Raw genomic sequence first — 27929 nt, 5'->3', positions numbered from 1 at the left:
GGTACTCTTAGATAGTGCCTTCTGACTTTTGCATGTAAATACTTTCTGAGACACGCTATGGTCATGTCCCAGCTGGTCAAACCCCACAACTACATTTTTATTTATTCCTATTTATTCCTCCAGTTCTTGTTTTTCGATGCTTTCTTTCATTGCAGTCTTCATCTTTTTGATATCATACTTGCTGTTTTAACTCAGGTAAAAGAAACCTGGAGAGCACAAGTGGGATAATCTCCTTGTTTTGAGGCCCAGTGGAGGTGGGCTCCTCCATGACCAGGAGCAAGAGATGTTCATCTGAAATTTCATTGCCATAAATCAGCTTGTCCTAAATCTGCTCAGAGCAAGGGAACTCTGTCAGAAAGAAAAATGCTCCTTGAATTTCTCTAAATCAATAGCAGTAATATAAACCAGGTGAGGGCACAGGCCCAACATTGGTGAGTGACAGTCCATATAATTAAAACATTAGCATGGTCCCTAGCAAGGTTTTGACCCAAGCAAATCAGCCATCTCCCAGACAGTGCCCAGAACAGCTCCAGGATTACAAGCAAGTAGGGACCAATCTCACTGTAGAGACTGGGTGCATCCATTTTATCTTAAGTTATGAAACAGCTATGAGTTGTTAGGCTCTGCTATGCCAAGTGGTGTCTGAGGACAGTCCCCAGCCCATTTTATGCACCTGTGAGTGTAGGTGAAAATTTTTCTCTTGGGTATCTGCAAAATGAGGTTATGAAGAGACTTCAGAAAGGAAGATGGAGTCTTTAGGATATTACATTTCAGGACACCTTTCTAAAGCACAGAGTCATTACAACTTTTTAGCTAAATGCTTATGAGATTATGAGTTTTTCTTTAAAATAGGCTTTTTTTTTTTTTAACTTCATTCTTGGAGTTCATCAAACCATTTTAGCTGAAAATTTTCGGAAATTTCAACCTGAGATAGTCATACAAAGTTTCAGATTTTTTGTAATGGAAAGTATGCAGTGCTTTTTAAACTTAGAACTGTTTTATATAAATAAAAATCAGTTTGTTGTCTGTTAACACAAATATTTTAACTGTAACAATCCACAGCTTATGTTTAAAGGAACACTCCAGAGCAGGGCAGGTTTCATTTGTCTGAATAACATCCGGCTCTTGGACATTGCACCATCAGAGCCACCAGGTTTCTGCTTCTTAGAAGAATTCACCTGCAGGGATGGGCAGTCCACAGTACTTGGATCAGCTTGTGACTCCCACCCAGATTGTTCTGATGGCAGCGATGAGGACCCAGCAGCCTGCTGTAAGTGAATCTCATTGTTTTAGAAGAACATTGTGCTGAAGAATATTGTGAAACCCAAAGAGTTCTACATAACAAATCACTAGGAAAAATATTGTTAATTTCTATGGCTTCTTTTCCCCAGAATATTTAATTGCTTTCAGGTTAGTGAAAATGTTCATAGCATTTTCTGTTGTTCATTTTTCTTCTTCCCACTGCTTTCTGTTTCTCTGTCAGGCCTCAGCATTATGTTTTAGACCCAGATAGTAATTTTTTAAAGTATTTGCTAAAATGCAGTATTTAGCATATTTTTACTTGTATGTATTCCCTATATAGCACTTTTATAACCTCTACTTCCCTAATTTGCTAGAGAATGAAATCTGCCTTGGGTGGCATTTGTTGTTAGAACAGTTTTCTAATTTAAACTGTGAGCTACTGTCAGAAAATGCATTAAGTGACATGATATTTGCATGGTGATACAAATCATCATACAAATGGGCCACAGTTCAGAAGCTACATCTTCTTCATTATATTTGCAGTTGAAGGTAACTTTGGTTAGAAGCCACAATTTCTACTGTACAAACAAGAGTAAAAGAAAATACTTGAAATTACTGGAAAATGTCTATAATAATTCTGAATAATTTTAGATCTCCTGTGAAAAGGACTTTAGAGACTTCTAAAATTAACCTTATAGCATGTACATCTGTATGTATATTTGCCTATGGTAGTAACACTTAAACGTATGTTGCAGATAAAAACTCTTCACCTATTTAAGGTATTGGTGATGATATGTATTGCTGCTGGGAGGTACCAATTAAAATTTTGTGTATTGCTCAAGATAGCTGGATGAAAAACACTGATAATGTTTTATTTTCTAATTGCCTGATGAGACTTTAGGAACTATTTGTGACTATGAGCTTTTTTTTTTAACTCACAGTCTGAATCTTCAATTTTTTTTCAATTACCTAAATAACCCTGTGGGAACCATCTCTGAAACAAGTAATATGTGAAAATGCTGAAACAACATTTTAAATAGGAAGGTATACACTGTTTTATCTCTAGGTAAAATCTAAACAAACATTAAAGTCTACAGGGTCTCCCTCGGAGATCTCTTCCTTTTTTACAAGACTTGACCCTGTGCTGCAAGCTCTATGTGTTTGCTGGTAGGAGTGAGGAGAGTCCTCTTATGTTCTTTACGAGGAATGGAATGAGATTGAATTGTACTTTAAAAATTGGACTGCATTTCTCAGCAATTTAGCCATCTCACTTCATAACAATGGGAGAGAATTGTGGCGAATAGTAACTAGGAATATAAAAGAATAATTTCAATATTAAAAATAATTGCCACAGTTGAAGGGCAGCTGTTAACTGTGTACTTACAGGTACACCCCTGTGCCTCAGACACTGGACGTTGGCACTGGATGACCAAAAGACTAACAAATTACCTAGATATAATCAGTATTTTAAAGAAAGATCACAGTGGGTCTCTTGGGAATATTTCTTCCATCATGCTGATGTGAATGGGTAAGAGAAACTGGTGAGTGGGCAGAAGAAAGAAAAATCAGAATGGCCTGGGAGTCTCAACGCTGTTCTTTGTGGAGTCTCTAGAGTTCATGTGCTGGAGCAAGGACAGATGACAGGTGGTCACTGCAAAACCCTCTTCAATTGCTCTGCATAGTGCTCTGCTCTTTGCTGCTGCCTCTGCAATTAATTTGGGTTTACCTATTGGACTGATTCTCCACTAACTCCCTTCAGTTTAAAGAAAACAGTATACTCAGCTGAACCTGAGGTATAGGGATTGTTTGCTTCACTGTGTTGAGGTAGTCAGAGGTTAAAGAGGTATCATTTTGTTGGAACAGAGCACAAAAGTATACTTGGACTCTCAAAAAAGAGTGAAGAAAGGTTCTTTTCTAAAATAAAAAAAAATAGCCATCTTTAAAATAACAATAACCATTTTTAAAGTTGGTCTATTTTAATGGATAGTATTGTCTTGGATACTTCACACACTCCTTTTCAGGAAAGAGGACCCTAATGGTGGAATTTAGCTATTGAATCATTTAGTCAGCTTAGAAGATTCACCTTTCTAACACTTTTCATGGTTTTGAACAAAAGAGATATAAAGAAAAAAATCCTCCTTTGTCTTTGTCCTTTGCTCCTTTATTCCCATTACATCCATTTTCCACGAGATCTTGAAATTGTCTGTGATGTTTAGAGTGCACTATGTTCAGTCACACTAATTTTCAGTAAAAATTTCTATCTGGTACAATAATGCACATTTTAGCCTTTATTCAGTGTTTTAGCATTTGTCCTTGAACACATCCTCAGTAGTTTCCTTTGATGAAGTACTCTCATGTGCTGAAAAAGCTGACATCTCCACACTGAATGAAAAAAAAGGCAGACAACTGCTACTTAACAATGTGAAGAATGTCCCTTTTGTCTTAAGAATTTCTTTGTTTCATTATAATAAGGAAGTTAGAAATAATGTCTCTCTTTGGTCATGTTTACTTGGCATGAATGGTATTTTAATAACACAATTTATTACAAGAACAAATACCTATGTGTTTTGTAATGCTTCTTAATCTTTCTGTTTAATCTCTGCTCATTTATATAAATATATATTTATGTATATGAGACTTAAAAGACTCAAAAAGTAGGAATTTGTCTTATGCACGAGTAAACACCTTTATTTCAGTAGCTTTGTTGAAATCAATGAATCTAATGAACTAATAAATTATGAAATTAATGTTTTTAATATTAAATTCTCCATTTTCATTATGTCTTTTTGAATATCACTTATTTGTGATCACTTCTAAATTTATTTCACAGTGACTGACAGCAAACTATCAAAACCTAGTAAATATATTCAGAACAGAAAGTGAAATGCAGTACCTACATCATTTAAAGGACAATAAAGATCCCTTTCATGCTGATTCCTTTTCTTTACTTTCTACCAAAGATAAAGGAAGTTTTGCACTAAATACTGTGAAAAATAACTTATATTTCAAACACTATACCTACTATTATTTTACATTATTTATTCATAACATCCACAATACATATAAAAACATCACAAATTAATCAGCAGCTACCAATGCTAGCAACTTAGAAAAAGTCAAGCCTTAAAAATATTAATTATTTTCAAGTAATGCCATGCTTTGATTCAGTAGAGTTTCTGGAAATTGCCAGAAATTATTGTAGGGAGGGGACATCCTACAGCTGTTTCTGAAAGAGCATCACCTTCCATTTAGCCTAATTAGAAGCTTTTTTAAAAATACCTGTCTTTACCTCTTCTACTTTTAATTTAACCTCTCTAGTATTAGCTTAAATATTCTCAGCTTTTCATAGGATTTGTATAATTTATGAATATAAAATATGTAGGATGGAGGAAACTTGTATCATTTCAAAGCCATATACCTTTTACTGAATTTCATTTACAGTGTAGAAATTTACAATTGCAAATCCTTGAAACTTTCCACAGCAGATGAGCAGAGCTGAAAATCCTTTTACTACAATCCAGCTTTAAAGTAGAAAGAGCATTTTTTAGTAAGAAACATTTGTTTTACTAAACATTTACGTGTTTTCTGTGACATATTATTGTTCTGGAATTGTCAATATCTGTTCATCAATCTTGTATGTGCATGTGGACAACAAGAAGCTACACCCATATTATTTTCACAGACTTTATTGCTGACAAGCACTGTGTGTCATTACCTTTGGGTTTCACCAGAACCGTTAGCTCAAAGTCAGCGGAACCTCTGCAGACCAAGGGCTGACATGAGATTCTCTGAACACCATATGTCTCTTAACCCTAATCAAGGTAACTGAGTAGTTTCAGGAGATGAGGCCATCTCGCTTCAGGGAGTTATGAGTTATCTGTCTAATGATTTATGACATATGGAAGTTCAGGTTAGATGACCTATGGTCATCTGTGATGTCTCTGTATGCATCATTTAGCGAATTCCAGATAAATAAAACTAATCACACTGGTAGGAAAAGTGCACAGAGAGTCAGAAAGAAGGTGTGTGTAACCCTTCCCTTTCCCAAAATTGCATTAAATGTTAGCCAGAAATGACTGTCCTTTTTTGTTCCTGTCCATACAGATAGTTTATACCCCAAATTCCAAAGAAGCATAGGTGCTGCCACACTGAGTGAGGGTAACAGTCCTTCTCATTCCATACTCTTAGCCAGGTAAACACCAGCCTGATGCAGAGACTAACTGAATGTTCCCAGTTGTGTTCATTCGATTGAACTGCCAGAGTAGGATTGAAAACCTTCATGCAGTTTCAGGTTAGCAATGCTGAAAGAATATTAATTTGCTGGTAACCCAGCCTTGTTAAGAGAATTACTTTGGTTTTCCCCCAGGGAGGATCATGAGAAGCTGAGAGAGAGTAAGCTAGTCAAAGAAAAAAAATATTCCCATTTTACTTCCCAGTGCTCTTGGAATATGTGCTTTGGTTCCTTTTCCCTTTTTTTTTTTTTTTTAAATATGTGGAAAAATGGTTTGTATTAATTGAAAAATCTTTCCAGTGTATTTTATGGCTTTCGTAAGCTACACTTTTTTCTTGAAATTCAAGTGTTTGGGGAATATTTTTTTATCCTGGTTGCATCATTGATATTTGTAGAACCGGTGTAATAATTTAGTTCTTGATTAATTGAGATATGCTGATATATCCACATGGAAAAAAAATTTGGCTTGTTATTAAAATGAAAGCACATTGTTGTTTCATTTCTATTTTCCTTTCTGTTTTGCTGAATTATAAATAGATGCACGTACAAACCAGAGAATTGAGTTGTTTTTCATTCAAAATGTTGAAAATCTTTCTGCAGTTTGAATCCAGTGAAATCTTCCTAGTGAAATAAAAGACATAAATTTTGGTGATAAAAGTTACACTAGGAAGGGACATGATATGTCAGAAAAGAGCCTTATTCAAGCTTACTTAACTATAGTATGACTGCTCAAAAACTATAGGTGATACAATCACATCTTTTCCAACTATGGAAAGTGAAACATCATCTATAATCACTTGAAGTTTCAGATAAAAATGTAGAAAACAGGCTGTGAAGAATAAATATTATACACTGGTTTGATGGGAAAAGCACATTTCTTAAGGTTTATTAGTGTCTGAGCAATGAAAAAACATACTGAGAAACTGTCTCACTTGGATTTGTGTTTTAGCCAAAGCACAGAACTTTTCTTTCAAGCTTGATTCAACGTTTACAAGCACTTCTTAAGTCGGGATAAAGTTTAAGTCAAACTGTTGACTTGGACAACTGAGTTTCACTCACATTTGGTGTCTAGCTGTTCTCCAGCATATTTATACTTTTAAAAATGAAGCATCACTTCCAGAAACTACACAGGGTGGAACACTTCGGTTTGGTGAGTGACTGGCCCAGTGTTTCTGCAGAACTGGATACTTGTATAGAGCTTTAAATTTCAAGTGACAGGTGTAATTTAAAAAAAAAAAAAAAAGAAGTAGCATCTAAAATGTGGTCAACATTATCATACTTTATTTTTTCCCCAGCCCTCCAAAAAAAACCCCAACAACGACAACAAAAAACCCCAAAAGTACACGACCATGAATGTTCTTCCTACCTTTATAATTGTGTTCATATTTGAACAAAGTTTAAAAAAAATCACTGAGCAAAACCAATTTGGGATTGAGTCTTCCTGTGTATGCATGTTTGGTTTTGGGTTTTTTTCCCCACTGTTTATCTATTCAGACCAAAATTTGAAGTTTGGACACTTCTTTCTACATCTATAGTGTTAGAAGAAATTGTACTAGTGACTACCAATGTAAGAAATCATTATTTCACACCTTTCTTGCTGTTGAACACCGAAGGCAGTGATAGGCTTTGTCTAAACATATAAAAGATGTTGGGTTTATTGTGATTAGTTAAAAGTGAATCAAAATTAAATTATTAGCTAAAAATAAATAATAATTAAAAAATACTTCCATGCTAAATATCTTATTGATCTTATCATTAGTACCATCTTGATTTCTGTTTTATGTATAAACCATTATTTTAACTTCTTTTTTTGTTCCTACATTGTCGTTTATTTATGTCTTTTTGGATATTACTATGCAGACACTGCAGCCGGCTGCTTATGCAGATCTGTCACAGGGTTTAGGTAGGCCAGAAGAAAGAGATGTTTAAGCAAGGAATGTTTGCCTTTTTGTGTCACATTGGTGCTCTCAAGACTGCTTAGCTAAGGAAAGCACAATGCCTAGACATAGTATTAATTACTGAACAGCAAAACAGCTTAGTCTTGGATATCAATTTGCATATTGGACCTTAATGTACTAGCAACTGCAACCTAATTTAAAAGATACTTTGTCAAAAGCACAAGAATTTGTAACTAAGTTAACCAAGTTTCTTGTTTAACTAAATATACTGCATTGCACAGAAAAACATGCACCATTAGATTTTACTGTATATAGTGAAGCCAGATAAGAGAGACTGATATTTGTGATTCATTTTGTATCTTAAGATTTAACTGCTCAAATAACCTCTTTATTCCAGGGAGACTTTTACCACAGAGCTTTGCTACCACAATGCTCGAAGAAAGATGCATTTCATTTTGATTTTGTACAATATGAAAATTGGAGTAATATCTATGATGGTGTCTAAGGCTGATACGATCAGATGAATGTGCCATGAATGTGGAAAGTGAAAAATACAGTTCTAAAGTAATGGTTGCAATTGCAGCAAGTGACCCGAAGAGTTAAGTGTATTGCTTCGGGAAGCTGTTCTGGACCAGGAAAAAAACCTCTCAGAGTATAAAATTTTCTTATCAAAATATTTATTTGTACTCAATAAATGACATAATCTGTGAAATTTTTATAAAATTTAAGTTGGTCTAATCCATACCAACTGAGAAAATGGTCTTTTACTTTGCAATAAAAATTTCTAGGAGATCTGAATAATTCACAAATTTAAATCTCATTTTCAAAAATAAATTAGGTGAAAGCTTAATTCATCTTCACTTTCCATGTATTTTAAACTCTAAATACATTTGATTTCCCCCACACATTCATAATTAAGTTTCCAGTACAATTCATCTTTAAAACATATATAACATTACTTTCATAATCTATCAACCTATGTACAGGTCTCATCTTTACTATGATATAGTTTGTTCTCTTGCAGGTAGTTTGCTTCATGGTTCTGAGTTTGCTTAAGAAAGGAAAGATCTGCCTTATCTGTTACCTGTATTCTAGAACTTTTTGTCCGTTTGAATAATCTGACAGTGAAATATATTGGTGCTTCTTTAAGACTCTTAGTACATCTAAATAAAAATATTCATAGTTTTGGCATTAAACTGCTGCATCAAATTCAACTTATTGATCTCTTGTTATTGCTCTTACAACAGCTAATTACACCTTATGTGATTTTGAGACTGACCTTTGTGGATGGAGGCCACTGAGTAGAGGTGATGTTGACTGGAACATAATGAAAGAACAGGCTCCCCTTGACAGGAAACTCCCTGGCAATGGTCATACAACTAATATAAGGCATGGTGAGATTCTTTCTTTATTATTTCCCCCTTATTTCCTCCTTCTGCCATGAAAATTCCTTCTTGTAAATGGTCATAGACTGATAATAAAAATTAATTTGAAATAGGTGCTTCATAGTATGTATATAACATAACTAGTGTGTAACAGAAAGCTCATCTGTTTGGGCTGCTCTTAGTTGAGATGTGGTTACTATGCCTTTGTAACCCTCATTTTTGACTGGCACAATCAATGATGTGGCGACTTGATCCAGTTTTTTGAGATATTGACCTTTGAACTGACAGCTGACTTTTTTTGTGCACATCATTAGCATTGTTTACCCTATACACACAGAGAGGCCATTCCTGGAAGTATTATTTGGGCAAATTATGACTAGCTTTTTGTAGAAGGCAGTTAAAATAAATCCACATTGTATAGGAAAAATAGAGTGACTATAATATCCTTTAAAGAGTTGTTCTTCCTTCAGCCCATATTTACCATGCAATGCAATCAGCTGGAAAAACAGTTTATTGCAGTAGAGGGCTGTTTTAAAGTGTTTTTTTTTAATTAAAGTGTTATTATGGCATACTGCATAACATAAAATTGCTGAGCATGTTCATCATTGTCAAATAATATTGGCAAGTATTCTGTGACTACTTTTATTAAAATGTAACTGCTTTACTTACAGTGGAGATCAGATTACTTTAAAATCTGGGTTACAGTCCAATGGCCCTTTAAGTTAAATTTATTTAATGATGTATATTATCTAAAATCAGACCTCCACACTTCTCTCCCATGTTCATGTTAAAGGAATGTGAAATATTAAGAATTCCACCTCAAGCATTCGAATATAGAGCAACTCTAGGGTTAAAATTCACCTGAGAAACATGAGGATGTGTGTGCGTGCCATAGAATGATTCTAACTGCACAGTCATGTACCTATTTTTCCATTAGTCCCCGTGTGATGAAGTGCACCAAAGTTGCTACTCACTTTTCTCAGCATCTGTTTGATATTTCATTTTGTTGTCTCTGTAGAGTGACACTGGATCAGATCTGCATTACTGCATTCTGTGAACACTACTGTGTTACAGCTCCCAAACTTTCAAAGCCCCAGAGGGTAGCAATGATCTGCCTGTGTCTTTCTCTGTTCTAGATGCTGGTGAGATCTGAGGTGTAATGTGGTCATAAGGAAGGCTACTGGCAGAAACATCTGTTCTGCAGCCTAAGTAGCATGCTAAAATTGCCCATATGGAACTGTGTGCTTTTGCACTTAAGGTGCTTTGATACCTGAGTCATCACAAGTTTGGTTCAGTGTTGCTGCAGGTTGAAGCCTCAAACAGATCTTGAGGGTACTGTGCCTTACCTCTTGAGCCCAGCAATGTTGCATTCCACGTATAAGTTATTCGAAAAGGTATTTCTGAGGTGGTTTTTTACCATTCTATCACTGTGCCTGCTACAGCCACAGCTTTAGAATTAGGATTCGAGAATTTGAGCAAGTTTTTACCAGTATTAAATAAAGATTCTTCAGGTTGCAACAGTTCCTTCTAGTACCACAAAGCATTGATGTCTCTTCTCTCCTGGGGAGGGCAGCAGCAAATTTTGATTAATTGAGATCTTAACAAGGTTACTGTAGAGCCTCAGCTGCAAATTAAAAGAAGGTCCTTTGAAGTACCCTTGCATTCCAATGAGGGGAGCTTCCCTTGAGCTGCAAGCGCAGCATGCCTGTTTGTACAGGGAGCTGTAACGGTCCCCTCTTTGTGCCAACCTTGCTAAAGCAATGCCATTATTCACGTGGGGCTGGACCTAACCCTCTGCTTTATTATGTATCCATGGGAAATAAATGGCTAAGGAGTATGACTGTGGCAGCACAATAGCTGATTTTCCAAGATGTAAGGCAATATGTGTAATATCAATGCGCAAAAAAGACTGAGCCTTTAGTGTTGTTTTGCACAGACCTTCATGAAAAAGTCTCAGTATTCAGCAAAGGCAGCACTGACGGCATTCAAAATATGCTGCTTTAGGGCCCCTTGAAAATGTTTATCCTTCCCAACCTTTGTCTGAAGCACATCTGCTGTAGTTCAAATCCAAACGCAGTTCATTTGCCAGAGTTCAGATTAGATCTTTAATTAAGCTTTCATCCCCACTAGCACAGACAACAATGTCAAGTCTGTGGACCCCATGAGAAAATATAGCTTATTCCATTGGTTCCTGGGGTCTGCAACATTGTTAGCATGCTTAAAACTGGCTGTGTTGTGCTGGGAGTGAATACTGTACCCTAAAGGAAATAATTTTTGTTTTAAATTCAGTTTGAATCATTATTTAAGCCAATTAAAATGCATCCTTTAGGGATCTCGGCTGAGGTCTGTGCTGTTTGATCTCCAGGGTGCTCTGTGTTGCAGCTCCTTTGCTCTCCCCAGTCCATGCTGAGAGCAGATGGGCATCACGCAAAGGTGATGGGAAGTAGTTGTAGTATTTGGAGATTGGAGATCTTAAGTTTTTGCTTGAAGAGAGCAGATAAAAAATAATTCCAGTGGGTCTGCACAGTAAAGCCCTCAGAGAAGCAACATCTGAACTCCTTTTGGAGTGCTCCATATTCACCTCCTCAAGTTTAATTGGTTGCAGACACCACAACAGGGTAACCTTAGCAATGGCTGCCCACACAGCCTTATTTCCTTCTCCCTCTCTTCTTGTCTTTGGAATTAGTCATGATAACTTTGCAAGAGGGAAGAGGCAGGAGTATTTAGCAATTGTGTTTTGCCTTTGCCCACGTAGACGCTGTTGCAGCCTGTTACAACACCTTCCTCATTATCCACAGAGACTGAACTGATGGTAAAGCTGTTTCATTTGTTTTCATCTATGAATAAGCTTTATATGCCTCATGGAGTACATAGTTACCTCTCTGAGGTAGCTATTTGCCATTGGAGCATGACATATTTCTCATACTTTTAAAAAAAATATCTGTTTTTAGGAACATTCATTTACTTCAGTGGATCACATCAGACGAATACAAAGGTGGCCATGTCTCATCTGGGGAGCCCTTTTCTTCTCAAACCGTCCCCTGGGCTCTCCTGCTGTCAGGTAACAATTTGGTATTAACTGTCCCCACGTTTGCAAGCTATCACTCACCTGATGAGCAGAGATGGTATTCTTCATGCTGTAAGTGTTGCTAGTGAGGATTATTTCAAGAGCAGTGGAAGGAGATACAAACAAATTCTTTGGGAGGAGGGAGATGTAGCTGACATTTTACTGCTTTGCTGCAAAATTTTTATATCTGATTATTATTATTGTTTCTAAAGCACCCAGCAGGTGACTCAGATTTAAGGATACCTTTCAGGTTTTTGTATGCTGTGACAAACCTATCTGGACAACAGTAAATAACAGGACCATATCAAATAGCCACTCTGTTGTCTGTAGGCAGGAAAGTCACATAAACGGTGTTCCATAATAGGAAACCTAAGGTTTGAAGTCATTATATACATTAGCTATGTTGGTGTGACCAGAGAGATTTCACTACCATGTCCAGACATGTACTAAATTTTAATTGATTGTTTGAGAGGATGTTTTTTAAGCTGACTAGTGCAGTACTTGAGAGTTACCTTGAAATGCTTTTTTTGTCAAATGTCTTGTGGCTCTGCAGAGGAATGTAAAAACAACCTGCCAGGATGGCACTTGATCTGAGAATCTAGAAAGGTACCTTGAAAAAAATGGATCAGAAGGGCCAAAAAATACAAAAGTAATAGATGAAAAATGAAAACACACTTTTATAGCTAGAGTGTTGTAATTTTAAACAAAACATGTAAAGCAGACTTTGAAGAAATATATTAAATATGTAGAGCATCTAGTCATTGCAAGAAAACATTCCCAACTGGATTGGCCAATGAATAAAGTAAATAGATATTGTAAAGTTTTATAAGTTTTTTTCTTTTTTTTTTTTTTTTTCAGGAGGCTTTTTTTTGTTTTCTATTTTATAACTTTTCAAAGCTTATGCCATACTGGGGAGAAGCTAAGTTGTGTAGTTATGATGTTAATTTTTTTCTGCTACTACATAAATGCCTTCACAGAGAAGAAAGGGAAAAGACAGAGAAAACTTGCCAAAATAATTTTATTGTGTTCAGTGGCAAAAAGAGGCTTTAGAGAAACAAAATAAAATTCAGACTCATTGCTTAATTTTTCAGACACAATGTAGGACAGAAAATGTACTTGCACTTGGAAAAACTTTTTTTGAAAACAAAAATTTCAGAAAAGAAGGAATTGCACTTAAAGGTCCAACAAGTAGCTGAATTTTATTCCAGCAGGATCTAGGCTTCTTAGGTTTTATCTCATGTAGGGGACCTGAAGCAAGTGCTGGTTTAGCTAAATCTATTTTACTTGAAACTGTAGCTGACTTGGACTACATACATCAATGAGTTATCAGATCTCATCTGAATAGTTGCAACTTGCAGCTGAGGAGTAGAAGCCTCTTAATTTAAGAACAGTTCCTTACTGTTTTCTAATGCAATTTCTCAGTTATTAATCTTCACGTGGCTTTTTAGTGTTGTAAAGCATCAGAAATTAAATAAATTCAGGATAAAATGAAGCAGAATACTGTTGGAGGGAACTTGTAAGGGCTCACAGCATCCCATCGAAGCCTTGCATGTTGCATTACTCCTGGGACACCCAACACACTTTGTATCCACCATGCATTGTTTAGGCAGTTTCATCTTTCTTTTGTAGACTTTGATGCTGAGTGGATAACTTAATCTGTACCTTAAAGGTGTTTATCTTAGAAACCCTTAAGGCAGACTGGGCACTTCTGATATGTGAATCAATGAATTATTCTGGTTAGATCTATTTCAGAGCTTGGTCTGCATTCAAAATAAACACAATTGCAGTGGGGATGCACGTATTTTTCTCCAGTTCAAAGGCAGAAAAGAAACACTTTTTATTATAAGTATGTATGTTTTGAATGTATTCGAAGTTCTCAGATTCAACAAAATCTAGAGAAAGTTCTTACCTAGATATATGTGTCTGAAAAGAGAGTGTTTGTGAAGCCTGGAAGCCTGGCTTTCTGCCATATTTTCCCTGCAGACTTTTATTTCTGGGAAAGAGCAAGGAGTAGGGGTTGTTCATTAGGATGTGTTATGTTATCTGTCTATAAATGTGAGATGATGCCCTCTGTTAGATGTCCCACTGAGAGGATAAAAGGATCCACATAAAGAGGTCTGTGTTTATTAATAGCTTTACAAGTTCTTTGGCTCCAGTTGTTTAAAAAAAAAAAAAAAAAGAAAAAAGAAAGAAAATAGGAGTTGAAGGATAACAGATTTATATTGTGCTTTTCTGGTTAATTTAAGCTTAGAAGTAACTTCTTTCTGCAACTTCTTGTAGCTGCGTCTTTTTGTAGATGTCGGCTACATTTCTTCATTTCTTCATTTAGCTCAAGGGTTTGGAGTTGTAGAAGCAAATTTCTAGTCCCAGCTCTCTGTTTATGACTTTTAATGGACACAGTATTTGTATAGCTGAACATGTAGACATAGAGAAGGAGGGTAACTTTGTTTCTTACATAATGAAAACATAAATTTGTTTGAAAAGGTTAGTAGACAAAAGCCATCTAAATTGTTCAGAGTGTAGTCCTTCAAACAGCTCGTTTTGAAAAGTGTTTGTATACCTCCTGCTTTCTATTTCTTAAGCTTTTTGGTTGGGAAAAAAGTTACATGAAAGTATTTCATTTTAATAATAAGTCACAAGATTATTTTATACAAAATATGATTTTCATGCATGGGGGAAAAAGAAACTCCAAGAAAAATTGAGAGACTAAGTCCACCAACCTTGAAGCCAGAAGATATTAAATAGTAGGAGTGTGTTTTAACAGGAATATTTCTTAACCACTGATCCAGCTCTGGTTTTACCTCTGTGAAGACTCAAATACTGTCAAGTCTTTTGCAGGGAAATAATGATACTGCAGTTGAAGAAAGTTTAGTCTATCATTATGTGAAAAAGCAGGAAGGACTCGGGGAAGGAAAAATTAGTCTTTGAAAATCTTATTTCTTCTCTGCAGTTACCAGCTGAATTTTTGCCTTGGTATTATTGAAAAAAAAAAAAAAGAAATTAAATGTATCAGGTTTACTCTGTATTGCAGGGGAAGCAAGTGAACTATGATTCTCACTAAAAAAGAAGCATAATCTTTGAGAAGTTTCTAAGGACTTACTAAGCTAAAAAGAATTAAAGGAAGATATATCATTCAGTCTGAATCAGTTGATAGATATAAGTTAAAAGTTGTAAAAATAAGCTTTACTTTTAAATACGGTTTTATCTTTAGACATGATACTGCTCTTCAACATGCTGTAATTTCATACTTCCCATTCTTTTATGCCAAATCTATGTTTACAGCTGTCATGTTATAATGTACATGTATGAATCGGTGCTGAACGTATTTCAGATTTATTATGTAATTTTTTTAAGTGTTTCATTAAAAACTCTTTCAACAGGTAAGATTTTGGTACAGGTTATCTCAGGGGTCCCAGCTTTCTGTCTTTAAGAGAACTGCATTGGATGGAAGTTTGGAAAAATTATGTGACATTTCAGGATCACCTGAGATGAAGTGGACAAAAGGGAATATACTTGTAGAAAGTGCAGCTGAGGAATTACCCTTTCAGGTAATTAGAAATTGCATTTACATTGCCTTCAAAAAGTTACTCCAGTTTGACCTTTAGAATTAGTTTACTTTTATGATGAAACGTAAAACGAGAATTTCTATTCTTTAATGTTGCTATGAAAAAGAATTTTATTCTGCTTTTTCTACAGGTGCATCTACTAAAGAACATGGCCATTGTTTCAATATTCTATGCTTTAAAATAACTTTTTGTAATAAACATCAGGTAGCAATAGTGTAGTAGCTTTTAAAAAATGAACTTTCTATAAAAACTGCTCCTCAGAGCAAGGGCCTAATAATGTTGTGTACAGGCAGAAGAATCATAGAATCCTGGAATCATGGCATTGATTGGATTGGAAGGGATGTTAAAGATTATCTAATTCCAACCCCCATTGGTAGGGATGCCTTTCACTAGACCAGGTTGCTCAGAGCCCCATCCAACCTGGCCTTGAACACCTCCAGGCATAGGGCATCCACAGCTTCTCTGGGCAACCTGTTCCAGTGCCTCACCACCCTCACAGTAAAGAATTTCTTCCTAATATCTAATATGCATTTACTCTCTTTCAGTTTGAAGACATTCCCCCTTGCCCTGTCACTACATGCTCTTGTAAATAGTTTCTCTTCGTCTTTCTTGTAGGCTTCCCTTGCAGAAAGCTGCAATTAGGTTACCCCAAAGGCTTCACTTTTCCAGGCTGAACAATTCCAATTCTCTTAGCCTTTCCTCATGAGAGAGGGGCTCCATCCCTCTAATCAACTTTGTGGCCCTCTTCTGGACTCAGTCCAACAGGTCAGTGTCCTTCCTGTTCTGGGGACCCCAGAGCTGGTCATAATACTCTACGTGGGGCCTCACAAGAGCAGAATAGAGGTGCAGAATCACCTCCACTGATCGACTGCTCAGCTTCTTTTGATGTAGACCAGGGTATGATTGGCTTTTTGGACTGCAAGTTACATTGCTGGCTCATGTCCAGCCTCTCATCCACCAGCACCCACAAGTCCTTCTCATCAGGGCTGCTCTGGATCTGTTCATCCCCCAGCCTGTATTGATACCAGGGGTTGCCCTGACCCAGGTGTAGCACCTTGCGCTTTGTCTTATTAAACCTCATGAGATTCCCATGGACCCACTTCTCAAGCTTTTCCAAGTCCCTCTGGCATCCCATCCCTCAAGTGTGTCAGCCACACCACTCATCTTGGTGTCATCTGCAAATTGCACTTGATCCCTTCATTTGTGTCATTAATTAAGATATGAAATAACACTGGTCCAAATACAGATCACTGAGGGACACCACTTGTCACTGACATTCATCAGGACTCTGAGCCTTTGACCACTACCCTTGGGATGTGACCATCTAACCAATTCTTTATCCACCTAACAATCTGTCCACCTAATTCACTTCTCTCCAGTTTAAAGAAAAGGATGTTGTGGAGGCCATGTCAAAGGCTTTACAGAAGTCCAGATAAGTGACATCCATAGCCCTTCACTAATGTAGTCACTAGGTTTTTCAGGCAGAACTTGCCCTTGGTGAAGCTGTGCTGGCTATCTTGAATCATCTCCCTGACCTCTGTGTGCCTTAGCATAACTCATAGGAGGATCTGTCCCTTGATCTTCACAAGAACAGAAGTGAGACTGACAGTGCAGATATTACAATTTGCAACATTAATCACAGTTTTCAAGTTTAATTTTCTTTTTACATAATCTCAGGCTACACTTTGCTTAAACTTAGAATGGACATGTTGGGGAAATCAGCAACTCAAATATAAGGATTCAGTAAACCAAAATTCCACTTTTGGTCTCCTAATTTTATGTCTTACCTATAAAATGATCAAAAAGAAAGGACATTATTGGTAATTTATTAATTACTTTACTCTCTTTTATGATCTCCTGAGTGTTTCCTTGTATCTACAAATGCATCCGTACAATCCCCACCTTTACTGTACCACATGCTGTTGACTTCAACAGGCACGGTATAGATGAACACAGTTAAATGGAGTTGTAAATCATCATATTTGGTAACCCTGAATAGCTAATATAAGAATATATATACTGTTCATTCAATAGTGATGGCTTTCACCAGTTTCAATTGAAACAAGGTCATCTGGGTTGCGTAACTTGCCATAGGTAAAGGCAGTTATGGCTTTGACAGATGAGAATCAAATTTCTAACCCGGTAAAATCTCAATTGTAGTTTTTCCTCACTGGTATTTAGAGTTGATTGTAGTCAGTATTTAAATGTTTTAAATTATAATGGAATATGTATATCTATACATGTATGTATGTATGTATATCTGCATGTCTTTTTATCATGTCACTTTTAATGAACTACCTTTTTTTTTTCATCTTTACAGATTATTTTAAGAGGTACTATTCTAACAACAAATGCTACTGTTGCTATTGATGACATCAGTATAACAGAAGAATGTGTAGTTGTGAATACATCACTTCCAGATGTCAGTCAGGAAAGTGAAGGTAAGTTTTGTGGTTTTCAATACATCTTCCCCAATGTCTGTTATGTATAACTGTGATTTGTCCAACAACTTGAAAATACCTTTAATAAAACAGAGGATAATCTGAGAAAAAAAGTCTGTATGCTGTAATCAATCACCTGCCTTGAAGTTTCAGGCCAGGTTGGCTGGGTCTTTGAGCAACCAGGCCTAGTGAATGGTATCCCTGCCTGTGGCAGAGAGGTTGGAACCAGAAAATCTTTAACATCCTTTCCAACCCAAACCATTCTGTGATTCTATAATGAAGGCTCTCATCCTTGTTTTATATAGTAGCTGCTATAAGTAGTTTTTCCTAATTCTGCAAAGTAAGCTGTGGTGAGAATTTCCAGATACCACTTACTATGTAGTACCTGCTCACATACACATTTGGATGCAAAGGCAGAAGCAAAGCATCTTATGTCTTGCACTGGAGAGCAAATTCCACTGCATTACCTTTAGGACAGGAGGCTTCTTCCATTATTACTTATTATAATATATAACATATAATAAGTGTCCACCATACTTATTTGTGTACTCACGTTCTATAGTCTTGAAGTGCCAACAGACGGAAATATAAAATAATCTTACCTTCTGTCAGACAGCTACTTCTAGTTCTCTTGATAATAATAGCTACTTTTCAAAAATGGCACAGGCACATATGCAGTCAGGGGTAATGTTGATGAGTTATAATCAGTTGATAGCTGAATTTCTTCTCTACTGAAAAATTTAAGGGCATAATAGAAGACTTCAGTGTTGTGTTTTTAAGGGTTCTCTAATCTCTATATACAGGTTGATGGTAGCTAAGTATTTAAAGAAACAATTATTTTCCCTCCCCACTTACCCATTAGTCACACAGATATTGTTCTTAGAAAGGAGTGAGGTTTTTTTAAAAAGCCCTGTCTGGATAGAAACAAGAGTATTTAAAAAGGTGAAGTTACACAATAAAGATGAGAAGCTGCTCATCATTCCTCTCACTTGCTCTCTTTCCAGAAAACTTCTGAAGTAAAACCAGCAGACCCTGGGTTTTGTTTCCCCATTCATTGAAATTTGGGATGTTTTCTAATGTGTAGGTTGAGGTGCAAGCTAATAGTGGTGCAGCATCCAGCTGTCATCTTCTTGCAGCTTTCACTGTGATCTGAACACAGAGAATCCACCTACTCTCTATTCCAAGGGAAAGAGCAGGCATCTGTGCACAGCCACTCGCCTCTGAACAGCCTGGCTGTGTATTTGATAATTTTCCACACAAAAGTTTGAATATTATGGAGAATAATATATAGTATAAGAGCATCAGACATTAAGATCAGCTGTGTTTCTTATAAGTTGTGATATAATCTAGCACACTTCATAGGTGATGCTGTGTTCTTTACACTGAGTACATTACTGTATTAAAAAGATGATATGTGTGTTTTTACTCATATCTCCTTTTCTGATTTTAAGGGAAAACAGAATTTGCAGATGCTAATGCTTCATCTTTTTACTGTCCACCGGAATTTTTTTCGTGTGGGGATGAACAATGTATTTCATCTGACAAATTTTGTGATTTTACGCCTGACTGTTCAAATAGCCAGGATGAAGCCAAGTGCCGTAAGTGAAAATTTAAAAATCTATTGTTGTTAAGCTCCTGTGACTGTGTTTGTTCGTCCTATTTGCAATGCTTTCATGACCTCATAAATCTTGCAATTTAATTAAAAGTAAAAGCTCTTGAGAAATAGTTACTTCACTTTGATTCTGTTCTGTGAATTTTTCCTCTCATTTTCTGTAGCAACTACTTCCCTCCTAGTATTAAAACCAGAAAAAAGTTTTTAATTTTTTGACAGAATTTACTGCTTAACAGACAGTATTTTATTTTAAAATGCTAATGCAGTGGTCACAGCCTGGCATTCAAATTTTATGTTGTATGTCTTGTATGTTCAAATCATGATGTGAAGATACCACAGCTGTCACCAACACCAGAAACATGCTCACAGATATTATTTAAGCTGAGTCAGCATTTTCTTTTTGGATGTGCTATACTCTTGTCAAGGTTTCATAGGCTTTCTCTGCATGGAAACAAACAAGTAGGAAAGTAGAGGGAGGTGATGCATGTCAGAGTCTCTCTCCACTGTACAGTCAGCAGGGAGCTTGGAAATGTTTCAGAGTCTCTAACATGTAGCTTCACAAGTCTTTTTGATTCATTCAGTTGCCTGCTCTGCATAAGAAATCATAGTCATATCTTTGAAAATGAGTCTCTTGCTTTGAACTATCAACTTTGCTATAAAAGTCATGATGCATTTTCAAAGGGAGTTGCCATGGGCACTATTTAATACAAGCTTCCTTTAAAAAATACAGCATGATGGTTTTCACACAAATAACAGAAATATTGTAGACAAGATCCTCCAATTATTTTCTGTGCTGTGTTATGCATGACAAAGCAAAACCTTCTTCACAGATGCTAATAAAATCCAAATTCACAAATTATATAGTTTTTATTAGGATATTTGAGACCTGTTGCTCAGTTAAACAAAAATCTATTTGACTATTAGCAGTTAAAAGAAATAATTACAGCTTCTATTTGTATTAATGCAATTTCTCTACAGTTTTAGTATTCTATCTTTCTTGGATAGAGCACTCATGTTGAGCGTTGTAGGTGTTTAGAAAGATTGATATCCAAAATATACAGACCTTTAAGATATGAAACTGCATTTTGTTTTATTAGACAGCTGTTTGACTAGTTAAAGCCAGAAGTAAATATTAAATGTTTACTAAGCAGAATATCTTTCCTCTTGTGGGCCAGAATAAAGAAAATTCTGATGTGACCATGGCATAGTTGAGCTTGGAAGGGATACCTGAAGATCATCTAGTTAAACCCCACCCTGCTCAAAGTAGATGAGGATGCCCAGAACCTTATACAACATTTAGGTTCTGAATATCTATGAGGATGGAGACTACACAGCCACTTGGGGCACCCTGTTCCAGTGTTTGATCACCCTTTCAGTACAACCACAAGTCCCCGTTGGTTCTTCTTGTTTCTCTGGGCACTACCGAGAGGAGTTCTTTACTCCCTCCCTGTCTGTGTTACTCATATTAAAACTCTTACGACACTCAATTGCTGTTTGACTTACTTCATGTTTTTTTCTACTTAACTTCAAAATATGGTTACACATCTTATGCAGCATTGGGTATGATAGTCTGGATTGCTCTCACATTACCCTTTTTAAACTCTGATACTGGGTATTTGTTCTCTGTCAAAATAATAACTCTTCCAAATCAATAGTTTAATTAAAAACATTCTAAATAGATTTAGTCACATGCAACTTTCACTGCTCTGGGATAGCAGTGAACTGGTAGCTTTTAATCATGAAAATTAGGATCTACTGGGGTTTTTTGCCATTTATATTTCCTTTTAGCTATTCAGCCTGTGTTTTCATTTCATCATTGTACCTAAAGGTGAAGACAAATGTCCAGTTGGTGTTTAACCAGTCCTAGACTAACTTTAATTGCAAGTTGCCTATGTGGCAACTGATTTTCTCTTTCTTTTTCCTCTAATTACATGACTGAAGAAGCCTTTATTATACCGAAGTCTCGGTTGTCCAGACAATACATTAACAATGCCATGTTAAAAGTTAAACTTTGGAGCCTTTATATTTATGGTGATCTTTGCTCTAAATATGTTGCTGACTTATAAATCATTGTTATTGCTGAGCTGGCTCAGTGTGTGCTAGCACTACAGCTCGTAAAGTGAGAAGCAGAATCTAGGCACACAAAGGGCCATGCAAGTAGTTTGGCAAGTTGACCATTTCCAAGCAATAAACTTACCTTTCAGCATATTATTCTGGTAGTGTACAGCACTCTTATAACAGCTCTCATAATTCTTCCCAAATGTTATCTCGTCATTTTCATGCTTGTGTAGCACACCATTACTTTCTATATTTGTTATGTATATTCTTCCAATTGGATGCAAGCATTTCATTTTTCTCAGAAATTTTTCCTAATTTCTGAACTTGGCTAAGCACAGATTTTTCTTTTACTTCACCTTTAATGACTACATTGTTCTTTTCATCAATATTCACATTTTTTTTCCATGATGTTCAACCTAATAATGATTGTATGCATCTTAACCTTCTTGATGTTTTCCTTCTTTGTATGAGATCCAGGCAAGAATATTACATGGGTCTTTCAAAATATATTTAAATTAAATCCTCTTATCTTAAATTCCAGCAAGATGATTTCCTTAGATACCTGGATCCTCTAAGTCCATTGATAAGCAGGGTCTCCAGACAATTTTCTTATCTCACAACATCAATTCTTCAAGACATCTCTTGTTTTTCACTACCCCTCAAATGGGTTGCTCTTTTCCGTCAGGCCTGAAAGAATTCAGCTGAAGATTTCCACTTCTTGGACTGTCTTTTTTACCTAAAAGTAGATTTCTGAGCTCAGAGTTTTTGCAAGAAACTTTCTGTTACTTTTCTTCATATACAAGGCTTTAAGTGAATTTGTATTCTCTACTTTGATCCTTTGGCCTTAGAACCACATTCATGTTCTTGATACTGAAAGGAGATGAGATTATTCTTTCTTCCAGGTTTCTCAGTTGCATTTTACAAAAATGCATGTCCTGGACCCAAAGACATTGAATGTTGGGTTTTTTTGAGTGCTGTTACCTTTGACTAGGGTACCCAGCTTTTCTTCTACAGATGAAGAATTTACTATGGTCATAAAGCTATTATACATGACTTCTATGCATTAAAGGAGAAATAAAAAGCAACAGCCTTTTTCAAACTGCAGTTTTACAGCAGTGACCCACTATACCTATCGCATTGTGTCTTTGTGCTCCGGAAGATGAATGTACAGCATGATTTCTGTGGTCTACATCCTATGCATTTAGTGAAGTCTAAATGCTCATTTTTCCAACCAAAGAACGATGATGATGGAATAGGAATAAGATCATGTTGGAAAGTAATCTGGTAACATGAGTGTATTCTTGATATTCTGTCTGACCTTTGCTTATTTTTCCCTTACACTCTGTCTTTTGTGTTTTGGTTTTTTTCTTTTCCTCTGTCTACTTACGGTGTGGATTATCAGGAATAATTATATGGGTTTATATATAAAACAAATATGAAATAATTTGCCATGGCCGCAGACACATCAGGATGTACCTGTTCTGCCATGGGCTTATTCTCAGCCACAGTGATACTAGGATTGAGAAGGGGTCAGAGAAGAACAGCTGTGGCATAGGTAAAAGGGGAAACAGGTTGTGGAAAGGAAGAGCATGGAGGAAAGAGCAAAGGCATTTTTCTCACAGAGACCACACATTTTCAGAATGTCTAGGAATGCAGAAGGCATGAGTCTAACTTTTCTACTTCTTTCAGCAAATATATACATAGTATTTTTGGGCAAAAAATATATCTCATTGTATACTTCATCCTATTTAGTTCTTTGCAAATTATGCACTGTGACAACAAATATTGCATGAGCTTCAGTGGCAGAGAAAACAGGGAGAATAAAAAGGTGGTCTGAATAGTGACCATTGGATTTTATTTTTGTATAGTTCAGGAAAACCAGGACCTTTCCTTTCAGTTGCATAGAATTTTTACAGAATTTTATTTCTCCCTGTAAAAATCTTAATCTTTGCAACTCCTACAGCTAAGTTAGGAGGCAGTAGTTCAGTTAGTTTTTAAAAATGTAGGTGCACAGTGAAATGACTATGTGTATTTATAACAAAATCTTTTTACTCTGCATATTTTGCCTGTCTTATACACAGAGCTATTTCTCTTTTCAGAAGAGATATATACCTCAGTGTTATGTACAAGATATGTTTGTCTGTTAGTAAAAAGCCCACATGACTGAAATCACAAATAGGTCTGTTACAATTTCATGGTTATTGAAATGGATTTCCCAACAGAAATTAGCAAAAGAAAATGTCTGGAGTGTTTTATTTCCTCTGTAGAACCATCCGTAGAGGAGACCTGTTTGCCCTAAACTTTTAAGTGTGGGTGTTTTGGTTGTTTTGTTGTTGTTGTTGTTGTCTTTTCAAAATGATAGCAGATAATATGGGGAGATCGAAAGTGAAGGAGGATCCAATTTATTTGAGCTTCAAATAGTGACTTGCTTTTTCACTTTTTTGTTGTTTGGGTTTTTTTCCCAGCTAGCATTGTTTCTTGATGATGAACTTTTGCAATAATTTTTTGATTGACCTCTATTCAGTTTTTCACTGTAGAAAATACACTAAATGCCCTACAAAGTACAGTCTTATTTGACTGAGTGTATATCAAGAAATTATTAAATGGTCACTGGGATAGAAAACATAAATATGAGAAGGCAGACGTAACACTTTTCAGTGTGTTTATATTATAAAGGGAGTTAAAATAACTTTTTAGGGTGAGTATGTCCAGAATTAAACTTGTTTTGGTTCCTAGATTTGATGATAGTTTCCTTCATGCCATCTAGTGATAAGTTCCTAAATTTATTTTACAATTACTGATTAAAAATAGTTTAAAGCTTATTAGCATATTAAAGCCTTTTAAAATAGCTTTTAAGCAAAAAAAAAAAAAGTTGTAAGCCAGTAATTGTCATGATATCTCTTCACCTGGAATTTTTTTTATGGTACCTGCTGTATAGACTTACATGGGCTGAGAGACAAGGAGAGATTTTTCAGATCGTAGATATTGATGAACTTCCAGTCTTAAACAAGTGCAAACATCTTAAACATTTATTTTTAAGGTATTGTTTTCAGCAGGACTGTTTGTTAAATTCCTGTTAATCATCATTCAGCTTACAGAGAAGATGAATACCTGATTTGAGAAGGCCTCTGAGTAAAGCTCCCCCAAACAGAAAAGGACACAGCACTTTGCATAAGAGCCCAAAATCAGAAGAAATCTGGAGTCTCGTGGTAACGAGTCAACTCAGAGAAAACTAAGTCTGCTGAAGATGTAAAGGCATTTCTCAAAGCATCAACAAAGCCAACCACTCTTTAATGCTATCCCAGTATCTCTCTGATTCCTTTGTGATTATTGAGGGAGCTTGTTAAAAAAGAGGCTAAATGGGGCAGCAAAGAAAAATGCATCCCTACAGATGGCATGTATACCACTAGAAGTTAGAAGCATAAGATAGGTGAAGTATTGTCTAAAAGAAAAAGAAAATATTACAAAGTTTGATAGATTAAGTGCAAAAACAGTAATAAGATGAGACGAAGTTTAAGAAACACTAAATATAAATTCATCAAACACATGAAAGAAGACAGCCAGGTAGAGTCCATAGGGTCATGTGATGGTTAGAGTATAAGAGAATATGTAAAAAAATAGAAAAAAAGCAAAAACTAAAGTATTAGGAGAGAAGGTAGATTAGTTTGTGAGTTTACTGTGAAAGAAGCTATCCAAAGTTTACTGTGAAAGAAGTATCCAAGCAACAGCCTTTTTTTCTGGACAATCTGTCCAAAATGGAACTACCAGTCAAAGAAGTTATGGGACAAGACAATTAGGTGATTGAAGTGTTATCAACCATCAATATCCAAGTGCATTTCACCCAGGCTCTACCAACTTGCTCTATTCTTGTATTTTCCCTAGCTGTTAAATAGCTGGTCTGAGATTCAGTTGAAAGTTTCAGGGTTATTTTATCTCAGTGTATTCATCCATGCTTAAACTAAATGGTCTGGTGCACCCTTTCTTTTATGTTTTGTCTGTGTTACAACTTACAGATGCAAGAAGTCTCGGCTCAGACTTAACAGTTTTATCTTGTTTATTTGCCTCATTTGGTGTAACCATCTGTGTCCAAGGTCTGTCATATTCTTTGTTGCTGTTCTGCTGGGAATATGGAACGGTTTCTTCTATCGAGCAAAAAGCAAATCAAAAATAGCTCTCCATATTCTCTTATCGTTTTGTTCTGTCAGGGGATTTTCAGTCATTTCTCTCATGTCTAGGTCCTTGAATATTTGTAGGTATATTTTGTCTTCATTTTATTCTATCAAAAAATTCTGTCAAAAAATTTCTTCCTTCTGCGTTTTAGTCACATTTGGTCTACATCATTTTATTGTTGACATTTCTGACCCACATACAGTATACGTGTAGCAAAATTATATTTTCTTTGATCTCTTAAACATTATTTGCTCTTTCATATTTGTGGAATGATTTTTTTAAGCTAACTGTGGATTTCTATGTGCTTTGCTTAATAATCTACAAAACCTTTCCTTTTTAGAAGCCATAGACAACAATAATACTAATTTACCTCATTATTAATTTTTTATTCTTTCTAAAAAATTACATATAACGATGCGATACAGTTGCTAAAGAGGAAAACAAAACAAAACAAAACAAAAAGAAACTAATAAAAAATCCTCCCATATCTTCCGTAAATAAACACTGATATAATCCTATTCCCCAAGAGACTTCATATGATTCTGAAATATGAATAGTTTATACCATAATATGACCACTGAAAGTTGTGATGAGAGTTATAAAATAATGATAGAATTATGACAGTCATGCCTGAATATTTGTTTTATTTATTCTGTGTATGTGATTGATAAATTATTGATTAAAAATCTTTAAATAATTTTCTTAATGTCTTCCATTAAAAGCCTCTTATAATTGCAGGATTTGAAAATATAATTTTATGATTTTATGAGGATTTCTTATAAAATGAAGAAGAGGAAAACCTGATGTATGGAAGAAATTCTTTACTGTGAGGGTGATGAGGCACTGAAACAGGTTGTCCAGAGAAGTTGTGGATGTCCCATCCACAAAAGTGTTCAAGGTCAGGTTGGATGGGGCTTGAGCAACCTGGTCTAGTGGAAGGTCTCTTTCAACTCAAACCATTCTATAATTCTATGTTTTTTCATTATAACATAATCATTATTTTTCAATTTATATTCATTCATACATGACACCCTTCCACTCCTTTCTTTCCTTTGTTTGGAATATACATATTTTCTAAAATACCACTGCTCTTTGAAGTGAAGAATTGAAGAATGCACCTCAATATGTTTTTCAGATCTTTTTCACTGCAGAGTTTTTGATTCAGGGATTACCAATATCACAGTGTTTCAGTAGTGCCTGATGCTTAACTTAATTCCTATTACAAATAGAGGAAGGGTTTTGTTGTCATTAGCATACTTGCTGACATTCAGGAAATCAGGTGTTTGATTTCTAGTTCCATTATCAGTTCCCTAAAAGATCTTGTAGAATGTTTGTTACTGCTTTCTGTACCCTATGCTCTTGCTCTGTAGCATGAGGATTGTGAGGCCTGTTCTCAGCACTTTTTCACCTCCTCTGAGTGCTTTGGCTGCAGCACCTTAAGAGACAAGGAGTTGTTTTCTTGAACACATTGCAGATAACGTTGGCTTGGTTGCTCCTGTGCGACTGTGGTTTTACTCAGCTGTTATTAAACAAATACCTCATCTCTGGTATGAAGCCATACTCTGCCTCTCCATGCCCCTTTCTTGGATGTATTTCTAGAATATTGTTGAAGTATTAAAACATTTTATTTTCATTTTCATACTGGAAAAACTTGTTTGGTAATGTCAGATAGAGAAATAAAATGTCTCTTCATTTCAGCTGCTGTATGTGACTTTGAAAGAGAGAGCTGTGGCTGGGTTGAAACTGTAAACACAGATGAATTTGATTGGGTGAGAAGTTCCAGTAGTGCTCTTCCACCTGTGTTTCAGAAGCAAGCTCCTCCACGGGATCACACCTACAACAAGTCTGAAGGTAAGAAAAGCCAGGCCTAGAAAACAGAGAAATGGAATGGGTAAACCTCTTCTGTAACCAGATTTTAAGTGGAAACCATGAATGTTTTAAAAGCTTTTAGAAACCCTTTATTTCTTCAGCCTCAAAAGGTGTTTTCTGTTTTATTTTACTAGGTCATTTTATGTTCATTCTGAAGAACAGCACCAGCATTTCACAAATAGCTCGGCTACGAAGCCCAAAGTTCAGGCAAACTGGAGCAAATTGCACACTGTCCTTTTGGTATGAAATAATTTAGATATAAAATTCCTGGATCATCTTACATTTCTTCTCTTGAACTGAAATTGAGGTTATAGTTTGCAATAGATGCACCTTCCTCTGAAGTATTTGTTTCATTTTATTCTATAGTCATATAGATGCAGACATAAGCAG

At 35.8% G+C, this 27929-nt stretch overlaps 1 protein-coding gene across 1 annotated transcript in view; it reads left to right on the top strand.

The window, feature by feature from the left end:
* MALRD1 (MAM and LDL receptor class A domain containing 1) overlaps window positions 1–27929 on the top strand; it is a 246786-nt gene that overhangs the window by 29191 nt on the left and 189666 nt on the right. Inside the window, exons 9-15 of the mRNA XM_027658671.1 lie at window positions 1063–1270; window positions 8619–8765; window positions 11708–11817; window positions 15204–15371; window positions 17710–17830; window positions 27369–27521; window positions 27674–27779. Coding sequence (XP_027514472.1) covers window positions 1063–1270; window positions 8619–8765; window positions 11708–11817; window positions 15204–15371; window positions 17710–17830; window positions 27369–27521; window positions 27674–27779 — 1013 coding nt within the window. The remainder of the gene's footprint in view (window positions 1–1062; window positions 1271–8618; window positions 8766–11707; window positions 11818–15203; window positions 15372–17709; window positions 17831–27368; window positions 27522–27673; window positions 27780–27929) is intronic.

Source organism: Corapipo altera, unplaced genomic scaffold (genome assembly GCF_003945725.1).
Source record: "Corapipo altera isolate COAL_440 unplaced genomic scaffold, ASM394572v1 63, whole genome shotgun sequence".
Classification (NCBI taxonomy): Eukaryota; Metazoa; Chordata; class Aves; order Passeriformes; family Pipridae; genus Corapipo; species Corapipo altera.
This window is presented reverse-complemented; position numbering and strand designations above follow the sequence as displayed.